Consider the following 14,089-nt stretch of genomic DNA (forward strand, 5'->3'; position numbering starts at 1 on the left):
GAATCTCTACACAAAATCCTCGGAGTCAAATCTCGTTTAAAACCACCCAACACCCAACCCACCAACCCTCCCGGCCCCGATCCTCTCTCGACCGATCGACAGATTCTGCAATCATGGCTGCTACCCAGGGAGCTATCTCCAAGCGTCGCAAGTTCGTCGCCGACGGTGTTTTCTACGCCGAATTGAACGAGTTCTTCCAGCGCGAGCTTGCTGAGGAGGGTTACTCTGGTGTCGAGGTCCGCGTCACTCCCACTGTGACCGATATCAGTACGTTTGCCCACCTGCTCTTGATTCAGAAGGTTTTAGGACGGAATGGAAGGGATGATTGTGGGATTGCATTGGGCTGAAGGCGTCAAACCTTGGGGGAAAAAAATGAGGATGAGGAAGGGCTAGGAAAGAAATTGAATGCTGATGGGATATTTCTTCTACAGTCATCCGTGCCACCCACACCCAAGAGGTTCTTGGTGAGCAAGGTCGCCGCATCCGTGAGCTCACCTCCCTCATTCAGAAGCGCTTCAAGTTCCCCGAGAACTCGGTCTCCCTCTACGCCGCCAAGGTCCAGAACCGTGGTCTCTCCGCCGTCGCTCAGTGCGAGTCTCTCCGCTACAAGCTCCTGAACGGTCTTGCTGTCCGACGAGCCTGCTATGGTGTCCTCCGTTTCATCATGGAGAGCGGTGCCAAGGGTTGCGAGGTTGTCGTTTCTGGCAAGCTCCGTGCTGCCCGTGCCAAGTCCATGAAGTTCACTGTACGTGTCTTTCCTTTTCCTACAACTTAGGTGGAAGGAAAACGTTCAAATGGAGGATGGTTTGGGAATTGATAGACTGACATCCAATGTCCAGGACGGTTTCATGATCCACTCCGGTCAACCCGCCAAAGAATTCATTGACAGCGCCACTCGTCACGTCCTCCTCCGTCAAGGTGTCCTCGGTATCAAGGTTAAGATCATGCGCGGCTCCGACCCCGAGGGCAAGTCTGGTCCTCAGAAGAACCTCCCCGACGCCGTCACCATCATCGAGCCCAAGGAAGAGCAACCCGTTCTCCAGCCCGTCAGCCAGGACTACGGTGCCAAGGCTCTTGCTGCCCAGCAACTCGCCGAGCAGCAACGATTGGCAGAGCAGCAGGAGGCTGAAGGACAGGAGGGTGCTCCAGCGGAATACGCCCAGGAGTAAATTTATTAGTAATTTTCTTTTGGTGTTTCATATTTCCGCTGTGTTTTTTTTTCTCTATTATAAATTTCTCTGTCACGAAACCATCTTCGTCATGTTCTCCAAAAAAGAAAGAGAGCCATTGCATGTCGTATCATGTCTATTTTCCCTTATTACCTCACCCTCAATATCGACATAACTAACACCTAAATCTCTCATACCTCTCCATTTTCTATATCCTTAGAGAGAGAAAAAAAAAGTTTGAGAAAAATGACATGAATGACCATCAATTTCTCATGGATGTTGACAAGTAATGAAAGTGCATTGACTCTAGATTTGATAAGAAATGGATTACAATTTGGTAGAGCCATGTATTAGACCTGCTATACGGCATAACATTATAGCTCCTCGACATTCAAATTTCTACATAAATAGAAGTTAAAACACCATTTTCATCTATACACTCTTTTGTTTGTAAAATTTTGGAGTTCGACAGTCACTGAAAACCCTGTCCCCTTCACTGAGAATCGCACCCTACAGGAACGCCTCGATATTCAATTCCAGAGTGCTAACGGGGTATTTAAGGCCGAAGTTTTCCAAGACAGTAGGGTGCAGGATACCGAATGCACCGATGACTTGTTCCTTACCGCCGATGCTGACATGAACTGCAGCGGCGTGTCCCGGGAAATAAGTGGGCTCTGTAAGATTAGAATAATATAACGTCAGAAATTTGCACCGTATTCGCATAACCAACAATATAACGAAAAAAAATTACTTACCATCCAATTCTTCAATCCAGTAACGAGAGTCGTTCACAGCAGCGTTATCCAAGCCCTCCTCGCCCGTGATGAATGCGCTCTTCAACATCGCCAGCACACGATCTAATAGACCGTGCACGACTTCGAAGCCGCTAGTCTTGCCGTACCAGGCTGCAGCAAAGTGTCTTTCATTGCGGCTCTTGCGCTCGAGAGACAGATCCTTGAAGGCAACATCACTGACCTCAAAGATCTTCATGGGTACAGGGTGGTTCCTGTTCTCCCTGATGGTTTTCAACAGGCCGGGAAGTAAGCTGGTACGCACCACTTGGAACTCGAGCGTCTTTGGGTTGGCAAGTTTGACTGCAGTGTTGCCGTCATCCTTGCGATTAAGCCAAGCAAAATTCTCGTCGTGAGAACACAGAATCAAGGGTAGTACTTCAGACCAGCCAGCCATTGCTGCCTCTATGCGGACAATATCCGAAAGTTTGTTGACTGGTAGAGGCTGTGCGATTGTACCCGACTTGCTCGGGAAACTGCGTGGAAGCTCGTTGAACCCATATGCAATAGCAACGTCCTCCATGATGTCCACTTGATGTAGAACATCGGCCCTAGTTGGAGGAACATCGACATCAATGAGATTGCTAGATGCCTTAGATGGTCGAGCAGTGTATGCCATTTTCACTAGCAAACGAGATATCTCCTCGGCGGAAAGATTCAGATCGCAACATTGATTGATGTATGAAATTTCCGCCTGTGTAGTACGCGGTGAAAGATCTGGAGTTATCCTCGTTTCACCATTGTGTTCTGAAACGATTTGAACGGGCTCAATCCTGCAGAACCTAGTTAGAAAATTCTGATTGAACTTCGGTGGGCAATATAACTTACGTGAAAGGCTCAGACGTGTACTGGGAGAACATCGTAACCATGATTTGGTTGACAATCTCCAACTTTGTCCTGTCAAGGGCAGTGATCTCGATGAAGACATTCTTCGTGTCCACTTTGATTTTCGAATGGTCGCCATTGATGATCGGTGGTAAAGAGCAGACAACGCGATTTGAGTCATAGATCACCGGGTAGACGGGAGAATCCCGGATAATATGGAGATATCTGCCAAGGTGCTTATCTTTCTGCAGGTAGTGGAAAAAGGTATGTTAGAGACTAATGATCACGCACAGTTTTTGGAGAAGAAAAGAACCATACCTCGTAAAACGCCATGAGTTCTTCGCCATTCAGTTCCTTGGTCTGGTTCAGGGGCACAAATCGAATCTCCTTCGGCGGGAGAGCTTCGTAAGTGAACGGGCCTTTAATGGTGTCCATGTCATGTGTACCGATAGATACAAGTGTACGCTGGCGGGCAAGGTTCTGGTGCAACTTGTCTTGTAGGGCAATGAAAGACTCATATCGCTCTTTGGTGAAGGTGACGTTTCTCAGGATAGCGCCGGAGACGTAAGGCCTGATTTTCGTTGTCTGTCACAATGTCAGATTTGCCCCTTTTTCTAGTAGAGGAGATCATTTGCTCACGTCTTCCTTAACGATGATCTTCTCTAACTCTCCGCTTGCCGGTGGCACTAATCGGTAATTGGGCGATGGTTTGCGACCCAGGAAAATGTTGAGCATCAACGCAATTCCCTCGAAGCAAAGAAGATCGTATCTAAGGTGCTATCAGCATAAACATCGCGTACTTGTATCGCCACAGACGCACCTGTTGGCAGGTATTTCGATCTTGAGTTGCGGGGGTTCATTGTCGGGCCGTTCTTGATCGGTGGTCTTGAATATATATGTCAACGAGACTGCAATCAACACAGACAATTCGGGGGAGATTTTACATCTTCGTCAAGCTCGATGCCTTAGTCAAATGGAAAAAAAAAATTGTCAGCTGCGATCTCTTCACCAGTCCCGGAGGATGTCAAGTCATACCGAATTCAAAGCATAGCTCGTCAAATTCCTCCGTAGTGTAGCTAGCGACAGAAACGCGTCAGCAGATATAAGGTGATACAGATGCCCGGTCTACACACTCTCGGCCCAGCTCTTTGAAAAGAGCAGCTTTGTCCACCGAAATGGTCGGCATGTTTTATACGGGAAGGTGGGATGGCAGTGTGAGTAATCGTCTTGTGCTTCAGTGTCGTCGACAGGAGATGCCCGGCCGAGTCAGTGGTCAGTTGCAAGCGCTCGCGCAGGGTTCTATTTGCCGACTGACGGGGGTTTGCAGGCAGCGCACAGTGAGGGCGAATGGGCGATGACACAGAAGATAGAAGATTGATTGATTGGTATGAAATGTAAATGTTGGGTTAGTGAGCGCACCAGCCACACAGCGACCCCTCGTCAAAAAGAGGAAAAAGCCGCGCACTAGCCCCTCACCAGCCACAGGCCATCATGGCAGCCAAACAGCCTGGAGCTCGTTGCCATCATAATACTCCTACTACATAGACCGCTCCCTTCGACCTCTTTGCTGCTCTTGCTTCACGCCCCGCTGCCCTCCGTCGGACACGTTCAGATCGTGAGTTCAGTGCTCAATCCTGCCTCCTCCAGGTGTGTACTCTGTGGTCTGCTCAGCCCGCCCAAGAAACCACCACACACGGGCAGAATATCTTGCTGGTGCTTCCTCAACCCCACGAGACCCCCGTCCCCCCCCGAAGCCTCTTCCTGCTCTCCACCAGTCTCAGTCTCAGCCTCAGCCCCCCTGTCACAACTCTGAAAGGCGTTCCTAATTGTTTCTGTGTGCTTCTAGTGTGACGCTCACCAGCGCCCATGATAGGCTTGTTGCACGTTGTTCATTTTGTTTGACTACGACTGGGTTGACACGCAAACACACACTCGCCACTCCGCCCCCCCCAGTGTCAACATCGGTGGATTTGCTCCTCTCATATCTAATTGTCTTACCTCGTGCTGCTGGCGTCCTTCACAATATCAAACACGATGGATTCACAAGCCGAAAGCGACGAGCTCTACCCAATTGCCGTCCTTATTGATGAGCTGAAGGTACGTTCTTATTCCGTCGTGGCATTGCGAATATTCTACTCGGGAGCTCACGCTTGGGACTGTTCTTACTAGCACGACGATGTTCTTCTCCGTTTAAATGCGATCCACCGTCTGTCAACAATTGCCCTGGCTCTTGGCCCTGAGAGAACGCGGGACGAGCTCATCCCGTTTCTAGACGGTGAGTGCCAAAAAATGAACATACACGCCCCGCACCATGAAGCTGGCTAGTTTTCTAATCGCACGTGTTTTTCCTTAGACTCTGTTGAAGATGAAGACGAGGTTTTGACCGCACTTAGCGAGGAATTGGGCAATTTTGTCGAATATGTCGGAGGTCCAGAATATGGGCACGTGCTTCTTTCTCCTCTCGAAAATCTCGCAGCGATCGAAGAACCTCTGGTTCGAGAGAAGGTAATAACTCCTGGATTCACTCACAAAACATTTGTCTTCCCCCCCCTCTCCTCTAACAGGAAGAAATTGTTATAGGCTGTCGAGTCTCTGAACAAAATTTGCGATCAGCTCTCCCCGAAGCAGGTTGAGGAGGAATTCATACCCCTAGTGCTTCGTCTCTCCAAGGCGGATTGGTTTACTTCTAAAATTTCGGCTACTGGGCTCTACTGCACTCCATATCGGAAAGCCGCTACCGGTGTCCAACAGGGTCTTCGCCAGCAATTCGGTGGTTTAGTTCACGATGAGACTCCGATGGTGCGGAGGCAGGCAGCCAACAATCTGTCCAAGTTTGTCAAGGAACTGACGCCTGAGGTCATCATTGATGAGATTATACCACTCTTCCAGTACCTTACAAGTGATGACCAGGACAGTGTGCGCCTGCTGACCGTGGAAATCCTCATTTCCATAGCAGAGGAAATCCCCAAGGAACAGCAATCGAGCCATGGTGTTCTTTTGACGTCTTTGCGAAGTCTTTTTGAAGACAAGAGTTGGCGAGTGAGATTCATGGTGGCGGATAGATTCGAGCAGGCAAGTTTGCCGAAGTTGTGTCGCTTACTACCCACGGGCACTAATACGACAGACAGATTGCGAAAGCTGTTGATGAGGAAGTTGTAACGCGAGATCTCGTACCAGCATTTGTTAAGCTCTTGAAGGATACAGAGGCGGAAGTTCGCACTGCCATTGCAGGGCAGATCCCTGGTGAGCAACCTTTTCTCCCCTGTGGTGTTTGGTTTATGTTTTCAGTGCAGCTGACTCTAGCTCTTACCAGGTTTCTGCAACCTAATCGATCGTGATACCCTTCTTAATGAAATTATGACCAGCATAGAGGATCTAGTATCTGACCAGTCCCAACACGTGCGTGGCGCACTAGCCACCCAGGTTAGCGGACTTGCTCCGATACTTGGTAAAGAAGAGTATGATATTCACGGCCTTGATTTTGTTTGTTTTTTTTCCCGATTTTCTGAAGCTAACAGAAATGCCATATTAGAACCATCTCGCACCTCTTACCAATGTTCCTCCAAATGTTGAAAGATGAGCACCCAGAAGTACGTTTGCACATTATCTCGAAACTCGACATTGTGAATAAAGGTAGCGTACATCACATCCACCATCCTTTCGCTGCGCCCAATGCTAAGTAGATATATTTGACAGTCATCGGGATTGATTTACTTTCACAATCGCTTCTGCCAGCTATTGTGCAGCTAGCCGAAGACAAGCAATGGCGTGTGCGCTTAGCTATAATCGAATATATCCCACTTCTCGCAAGCCAGCTGGGAGTTAACTTTTTTGACGAACAACTCAGTGACCTCTGCATGGGGTGGCTGGGTGATACCGTCTTCTCTATTCGAGAGGCGGCCACCCAGAACCTCAAGAAACTCACAGAAGTCTTTGGTGTTGATTGGGCAAACGAGTCAATTATTCCCAAGGTTGTGGCCATGGGCCAACATCCTAATTACCTTTACAGAATGACCACATGCTTTGCGATTTCGGTAAGTAGCTTTCTTTTTCCCCTTTTTTTATATTTTATTTGCGTAGTTGGTACTTATATATATGCTAACTTGTCCTTCAACTAGACTCTCGCGCCTGTGCTTAACCTGACCATCATTGAGAACTCGATTATTCCAATTCTGGAGCGACTCGTCACCGATGACATTCCCAACATTCGTTTCAACGTCGCCAAGTCTTATGCAGTCCTGATTGACACATTAAGACGGCTCCCCGCCGAAGGCACTCTACAAGACTTGGAAAAGTCGGGCGAGACAAGCAACCCGGCACCGCATGGACAAGAGCTTATTCAGCAACGGATAATCCCACAACTGGAGAAGCTGCAGCAAGACGACGATGTTGATGTTCGGTACTTTGCCACGACCGCTGCCGGTGGACATGATGAAGTTATGCAAACCTCCCCGTAGACATTCTCCTCTTTCTCAAAGCTCGCAGGATAATTTTTTTCTTTTTATCTAAGTGGTCTAGGGACAAAGATGGCCTCTTTTGTACGCAGAAACTTCTACCTATTATTCTCTAAGATGAGTCGGGACTGTTCAGAGTCTTGGTTACAAACGTAATTAGCATTTTTGCCAAAATAAAAAAAATGCGATTTGATGATTTCGAAGTCTCTCATATATGTCAGCGCGGAAGCCTTCCGTAAGGTGACTAAACCACGTCTACAACCAGCAGATAACTAGTCCAGCATCTATTTTTTCATTCAGTAATTCCAGATCCCGGTCTGCCTCAAATCTAGTTTTGTATACTACTGCAGTGTATAGCCTCCTCTAGTTTAGGGATATTTGGATAACTACCTCATAGGTAGTTAGTTGACCAACTACCGCCGTCCATTTGTCAGCATCAAAGTCGTGATTCCGTTATTTATAGTCAAACTAATTAAATCTGTCAGACTGTGTATGGTGTCTGTTGTGTACACTTACGTGTAACTTGGCTAGAAGATCATTATCGCTGTGTCGTTCGTATTTAGTTATGGATATGTGGCATCTTCTCTAGACGTGAGTAGTTGCATTCAGGCTTTTTTTTTTCAACCCTGGATAGGCACCGCCAGCTAATTACCTCTCTCAGTTACTGTCTCCATTGTTTGGCAAATTGTTGCTCTTCAGGCAGAAACTCATCTTAAACATCGCACGGCGTCAGTCATGGCGTGGCCTTATCGTTTCATTCTCTCCGTCTCGGACCAGGAGCTTGAACGCCGGCGCAATGTCCTTGATACACGCGGGCAGTACGCTCAAGTCTCCGCGTTGGTCTTCCTCGGTGTTTTATTTCTTTATAGATTACGGGGGAGTCAGTATGAGCAACGCAAAAGAAGAAGCTGGTGGGATGCACCTGCAATTCGGGGCTCTAGCGAGACACGGAAGCAATACACTGTTACATTGCTGTGGTTGGCATGGCTCGTGAGTCTTTGTATATGGAGATCGGGCGATGGTGAGTTTATCATAACAGGTCTTCTCCTTTTTGCCAGAAGGCAGCAATAGCTAATTGTTTCCAGATTACATCCATCTGACAAAAGCCCTGGGACACGTCGGCCTGTCTCAGCTGCCCTTTCTTGTCCTACTTGCTCCTACTTCATTCTTCTTTACGACCAATTCAACCTTACCTTCGGTCATATCTTACCTGACATCGATCCCTCAGCCCGCGTTAACGGCGTACCACCGCCTCCTAGGCCGGTTCGTCATTGTGCCTCTGGTATGCAGCCACGCCGCCTTATTCCTGCTCTTCTACGTCCAAGTACCGCACCCCGTATTCGGCACCATCTTCGCGAAACGTATCCGAGACCCCGATGTTCAATTGGGGGTAGCGGCCACCGCTTTTGCGACCCTCGTCCTGGTGTTTGGTCGGGCCAATGTATGGAGACTTCGCGAGCGGCTCAGCTTGGGGAAACCGGAGGCACGGCGGCAATTGTTCTATGCTGTGCATTTGGTTCTCGTCAGTGTGTTCTTTGTTTTGGCATACTCGCATGTGCGTTACGCACGGCCTTTTGTCCTCGAGGCAGCCGCGGCGTCTGTGGCTAACCTGGGGTGCTGCAAACTGCTGGCTTCGAGGCGATGAGGATTGCAATGGCAGATGCTAGTGACGTTAGGCCGATGTTGACGGTAAATTTTCCGTCTGATCCTGTAGCGGCACTATGGCCGGAATTTCATGCAGCAACTGTGGGTATAGTTGGGGGTCCGAGTGTATGCTTTCCAAGCACGGCGTGCGGTCAGACAATAATCATGCCAAGTTTCTGTGCGCGTTGACTGCCAGACAAGCGATACATAGAGGCAAAAGCCGAACAGTAACTAGTAGAAGAGCAGTCGCGAGTGCAATGAAGACAGAGTACGACGGCAGCTTCCAGACGTAAACGCGGCCTCCTTCCCATTGGGGCGACTCCCCTTTTAAAGTTCTGGCCCTTGGCTCCACAGCACGTGCTTTACACTTCACCTCCTTCTCTCGAGATATTCTGCTCCTTGTATGGTCTCGCTGCTCCTGCTTTCCTCACTTTCCTCGCCCCTTCGCCTCCTTCTGCGCCGTCGCAATCGCTGCCATCGACGGCGACTTGCTTCTGGATTGTCTGTCCTCTTTGCCGGCCGCGCATTTTCTGCCCGGCATCCCTTGCCATGGGCAGACCGTCCACACAACTCTTGTCGTCCTATAACCTACTGAGCTCGCAGGGATGAGGCCATCTCGACTTATTTATCTTTTGGCCTTTCTCATCATAGCTGCCCTTACATTGCTTCTCCTCCGAGATTCGCCTGCGACCACGGGGCCCCAAGCTCCCTTCGACCACAGCTTGCCCGCTCACTTTGAGACCCTGCTACAACCAACAACCGAGGACTCGCACCCTATCGCCCGCCTCATCAACAATGCCAATGCGGATTTCGATGCAAAACGGGCCCGTCAGTCGAGGAGCTTGGAGCAAGCAGTGCAAGAGTACCGACGTCGCTATGGAATGCCGCCCCCGCCACATTTCGATAAATGGTTCGACTTTGCGAAGAGGAGAGGGGTCCAATTAATCGACGAATATGACACAATATACCACTCACTGCTTCCTTTTTGGTCATTGTCTCCCAAGACCATCCGGGACCGGGCGCATGAAGCCTTGGGCTACGACAATGCCGTTATTGGTCTTCTCATTCGGGACGGCCAGGTGACCAAAGTCGAAGGTGGAGGAGATGGATATAGATGGCAACGAGAGGCCACTGTGGGGATGATGCAAAACTTTTTGAAATATTTGCCTGATATGGATTTAGTCTTTAATGTTCACGACGAGCCTCGTGTGCTTGTTCCGCATGAAGATCTCCAGAGAATGGTTACATACGCAAAGGATGTAGCGATCCCTTCTACCTTTGAGAAAGGTTCCCTACGCAACAAGTGGTCACCGCGGCCGTCAGACTTGAACAAAGGTGACCGTATTGAGGAAGTCAGAACGACTCGATTCAACAAATTCGCCCACCAGCCTACTTGGACCCATTCCCGACTATCTTGTCCAGTCGACAGTCCCGCTCGCTCGCTCGATGAAACTACACCCGACAATATGGAGCCTTATGCTACAAGCGATCTGGGTTTTATCTACAACACTACGGCCTCCTCGGATATTTGTTTGTCTCCTTCTCTAAGGAACACTTATGGATTTTTTGACCGACCTAATGCCTTTAACATTGTCCACGACTTGTTCCCCGTCTTTTCGCAAAGCAAAATATCTAGTTTTCAAGATATCCTGTACCCCAGCCCTTGGTACTGGATTGACAAGGTGCATTATAACGAGACGAGGGATTATAACTGGGAAGACAAGATAGATCAATTGTATTGGCGAGGGTCGACCACCGGGGGGTTTTCACGTGATGGAGGTTGGCGTCGGCAGCATCGACAGTTGTTTGTCAAGAACGTCAATGCACCCCGTGAGCCCACGATCTTCACTCAGATGGAAGATGGAAGATGGATCACCAAGAAGGTTCCACGCGAAGAGATCCGGTCTTTGTTTAATGTTACGTTCACTTATGTTGGCCAGTGTGATCCAGGCGACTGTCGTGCGCAGGAAGAATACTTTGACGTTGCCGATGCTGTTGACCAACAGGATGCGTGGGCCTATAAATACCTAGTGGACATTGATGGTAATGCTTTCAGTGGACGCTACCATGCATTTTTACGCAGCAATAGCTTGGTCTACAAGCTCTCTATCTTCCGCGAGTGGCATGATGAGTGGCTCGATGCGTGGGTACATTATGTTCCCTTGGGGCTGAAGGGGACGGATTATGTGGAGAATGTCCGCTACTTTGTTCATGAAGAGGAGGGCAAAATTCAGGCGCCACGGTTGGCAAAACAAGGGAAAGAGTGGGCAGGGGAAGCTCTTCGAAACGAAGATCTTGAGGCTTGGTTTTTTAGACTACTGTTAGAGTAAGTTTCTGCTTAGCTATGCTGACTTCCAAAAGCTGACGACTCACCCTTCGTTATTAGGTATGGACGTTTGGTTGACGATGACCGAGCGAACATTGGTTATACGCTGTGAGATGATTTAAGATGCCTATACTTCTGTTTTATATGTTTTTTTTTTCTTTACCTCTTCTTTTCATCTTCCAGTTCCTATTACCATCATCTATCTCTCCTTCTCTTTCCGTTTGGGGTCTCTTCTATTTTCCGCCCAAACAACCCGTTTGGTCTTGTCTCGAGCTATATACCATTTGTTTGTTTGTTTTTTCTTCTTCGTGTATACGATTAATCTTGAGAGTTGAGTTTTGCACATTTGCGTGCTGGGCGTGCAACAATGGCGTTTGCTTTGGCGTATTGACTTGAGTTACATGTATGCCACCTACGGGGAAGGCATCGATAGTAGGTGAAATTGGAAGGATTATTTAGATATATGTGTATGTTGCATAATTTAATCAAGTTTCCCAGTTTGCTTACACCTCTGTCATTCATATATTGTGTGAAAGTTGTGGTCTTGCATTGAGGCTGCCAATGACCTCAATGAAGGGAAGGCATCTAATAAAATTACACTTCCGGGAGTTAGCTCATCCGTCAACCACCAACTACGTACTACCTAGGTACTTGACGAAATGGAATTGCCTGACCATCGGGCTTTCGATTGCATCCTTCTTTCATTACAAAACTCTGTCTGATTTGCGCTGCGAGGACTACAGCTACAGTTTCACCTACAATTCTCCCCATCTCAGCTGACACCATGCCTATTGTGAGCGCATCGCTGGGAGCTCTGCGCTCTATCATCATTCAGGTCGTTGGGTTTCTTTTCATGATATACTACTGGATCTTGACTGTACTATCAGGAGCATTTCTCAGGAAACCAACGGCGGAATACAATTCGGAATTAGCTTTAGGTATGTATGCTGCCTCAGTTCTTCCATGCGCGGAGGCAGTGGGACAAGGAAGGCCCTGTTCTTAACGGAGCTGTTTTTCACACGCATTTGCTTACACAAGTCCATCCAGCTCGCGATAACCTCTGGAACCTGTCAAAGCAGCCATTTGGGCTTCACCATCGATTCTTGTCTCTGCGGGACGGATACAAGTTTCATTACGTGACAAACACCATAGCATCCGCATCATTATCAGCAGCTGCCTCGACAAGACCTCTGGTGATTTTTCTGCATGGCTTCCCGGATAGCTGGGCGGTATGGCGACATATTCTGGCATCGCCGTGGCTCCGTGAATCGAGCAATCTGGTCGCTGTGGATTTGCCGGGCTATGGCGGTTCGGATCTACTCGAACGGTATTCTGCGACCGAGGTGCATGAGAGACTGACGGAATTTATTATTGCATTACGCGAACTCTATGGTATCGATGACTATACTAATGACATTCAGGCAAGAGTGATCATTGTCGGCCATGATTGGGGCTGTGGGATAGCGATGCGCCTGGCAGCTGAGGCACCGCAATTGGCAGATCGCTTCATACTGAGCAATGGACCACTGGTATCAAGCTGCACCCTCTCCCTCTCATTCATGATCGTTATTTTACGAAACCGTACGCTGACCTATACAAATCTTGTCGTTCCATCTCTCAGATTGAATTGCTCAAATCAAACACTAAAAGACTTGTCTCTTCTTCCGTGAAAATGCTGAAGATATTTCTTCACTCCCCGATACGCTCTCGATCAATGCTAGGCAAAGCGTTGCATACGATCAAGCCAATCATTCGGCAGGTGAAAAGCTCCGGGTATGTCTTTGCGTTGCAGCTACCTCGTCCTATAGTGCGTGTTCAAGGAAGCGGTGGCAATGGCGCATTGTTAAGAATGATTCACGAAATGGCTCATGGTACCGCTGGCACGCCTTCTGCAAAGGACATTGCCGAGAGTGTGGCCAGTTCGCTGGGGCCAGGGTCAGCACAAGATTGGAGGGAAGACACTGTTAATCTCGAAATGCAATATTCGAAAGCTGTCGTCCGTCAAGGAAGTTCAGAAAAGTTTGTCAGCATGACCAATTACTATAGACACGGCATAAGTGCGGGACACTGGGATAAATCGGTCGAGACGGTCGCAGCGCTTTATAGCATTGGGCGCGGAAGTGAGATAAGACGCAAGAGCAGCCATGCAGGAGTCTTCGACGAAGGTCCTGAGGGCTCGCTGAAATCGAAAGCCACCATTGTATGGGGTCTTAGTGACGATGCCATAGACCCCCAGCTGGGGCTCGACGGGATCGCAGACTACCTCTTCAAAGACAGCCAGGTCATTGTGCTACCCAGGGCGCAGCACCACACCATCGTCGAGAAGGAAGGTAGAGCAGCTGTGCAGAAAGTCATCGAATGGGCTGTTGCAGGCGAGGAGGGCGATGTGGCTGTGGTGGCGAAGGCTGCTTATCCCGGAGCTACAGTTACAGTGCGGACCTAGCCACCATTTGGCAATGCTCACGATGTAGAAAATAAACAAATTTTTGGCGTTGACAGCGAATTAAACATGTACTGTTTGTGCCGCATACAGTGAGTGCAGTTCCGCTAGCCATGTATGGATGGATGGATAAGAAATATGGAGAATCTCCGGAGCTCTCCAGGTCTGTGGCGTGGGGTAAACATCCAACGTCTCGCATGGCATTCCGCTCTGGCCCCGACCTGTTTCTCCACGTTCCTGCTCATCTCCCCTGTGAGCTTCTGCATTTCTGTTATGGTCAGATCCCCCGGCCAATTCAAGTTGTGCGACCTTCTCACCCGCGGCATGCTTCTTTTGTCGTGAGCAACCCCGGCAGATCCGTCCGGTGAGTCTCTCCCTTCGCTGTCTGCCTCTGGGATACAGTCTGGATGAACTAATTGTGTGAGTGACCATCCAGGGCC

The 14,089-nt window shown here is 48.9% G+C and overlaps 5 protein-coding genes across 5 annotated transcripts; 4 read left to right on the forward strand and 1 right to left on the reverse strand.

Moving 5' to 3' along the window:
• Positions 1-113: 113 nt before the first annotated feature.
• UA08_04184 (40S ribosomal protein S3) lies at positions 114-1,169 on the forward strand (the record flags this gene model as incomplete). The annotated part of the gene is made up of 3 exons (XM_020266479.1): positions 114-267; positions 432-745; positions 840-1,169. The coding sequence occupies 3 exons, from the start codon at positions 114-116 to the stop codon at positions 1,167-1,169; spliced, it is 798 nt and encodes a 265-aa protein (XP_020120731.1).
• A 510-nt stretch (positions 1,170-1,679) lies between these two features.
• UA08_04185 (Phenylalanine--tRNA ligase beta subunit) lies at positions 1,680-3,971 on the reverse strand (the record flags this gene model as incomplete). The annotated part of the gene is made up of 8 exons (XM_020266480.1): positions 1,680-1,843; positions 1,925-2,733; positions 2,789-3,030; positions 3,104-3,370; positions 3,425-3,554; positions 3,606-3,693; positions 3,821-3,861; positions 3,919-3,971. The coding sequence occupies 8 exons, from the start codon at positions 3,969-3,971 to the stop codon at positions 1,680-1,682; spliced, it is 1,794 nt and encodes a 597-aa protein (XP_020120734.1).
• Positions 3,972-4,819: 848 nt separating this feature from the next.
• UA08_04186 (Protein phosphatase PP2A regulatory subunit A) lies at positions 4,820-7,242 on the forward strand (the record flags this gene model as incomplete). The annotated part of the gene is made up of 9 exons (XM_020266481.1): positions 4,820-4,882; positions 4,955-5,060; positions 5,139-5,290; positions 5,366-5,824; positions 5,914-6,028; positions 6,099-6,243; positions 6,318-6,375; positions 6,532-6,819; positions 6,904-7,242. The coding sequence occupies 9 exons, from the start codon at positions 4,820-4,822 to the stop codon at positions 7,240-7,242; spliced, it is 1,725 nt and encodes a 574-aa protein (XP_020120733.1).
• A 732-nt stretch (positions 7,243-7,974) lies between these two features.
• On the forward strand, positions 7,975-11,321 carry UA08_04187 (hypothetical protein; the record flags this gene model as incomplete). Its single annotated transcript, XM_020266482.1, has 4 exons — positions 7,975-8,260; positions 8,325-8,765; positions 9,487-11,209; positions 11,270-11,321. The coding sequence occupies 4 exons, from the start codon at positions 7,975-7,977 to the stop codon at positions 11,319-11,321; spliced, it is 2,502 nt and encodes an 833-aa protein (XP_020120736.1).
• A 672-nt stretch (positions 11,322-11,993) lies between these two features.
• On the forward strand, positions 11,994-13,652 carry UA08_04188 (hypothetical protein; the record flags this gene model as incomplete). The annotated part of the gene is made up of 3 exons (XM_020266483.1): positions 11,994-12,147; positions 12,257-12,790; positions 12,931-13,652. 3 exons carry the CDS (start codon positions 11,994-11,996, stop codon positions 13,650-13,652), a joined length of 1,410 nt encoding a protein of 469 aa, XP_020120735.1.
• Positions 13,653-14,089: the final 437 nt, after the last annotated feature.

Source organism: Talaromyces atroroseus (assembly GCF_001907595.1).
Source record: "Talaromyces atroroseus strain IBT 11181 chromosome Unknown scaffold_4, whole genome shotgun sequence".
NCBI classification, from domain to species: Eukaryota; Fungi; Ascomycota; class Eurotiomycetes; order Eurotiales; family Trichocomaceae; genus Talaromyces; species Talaromyces atroroseus.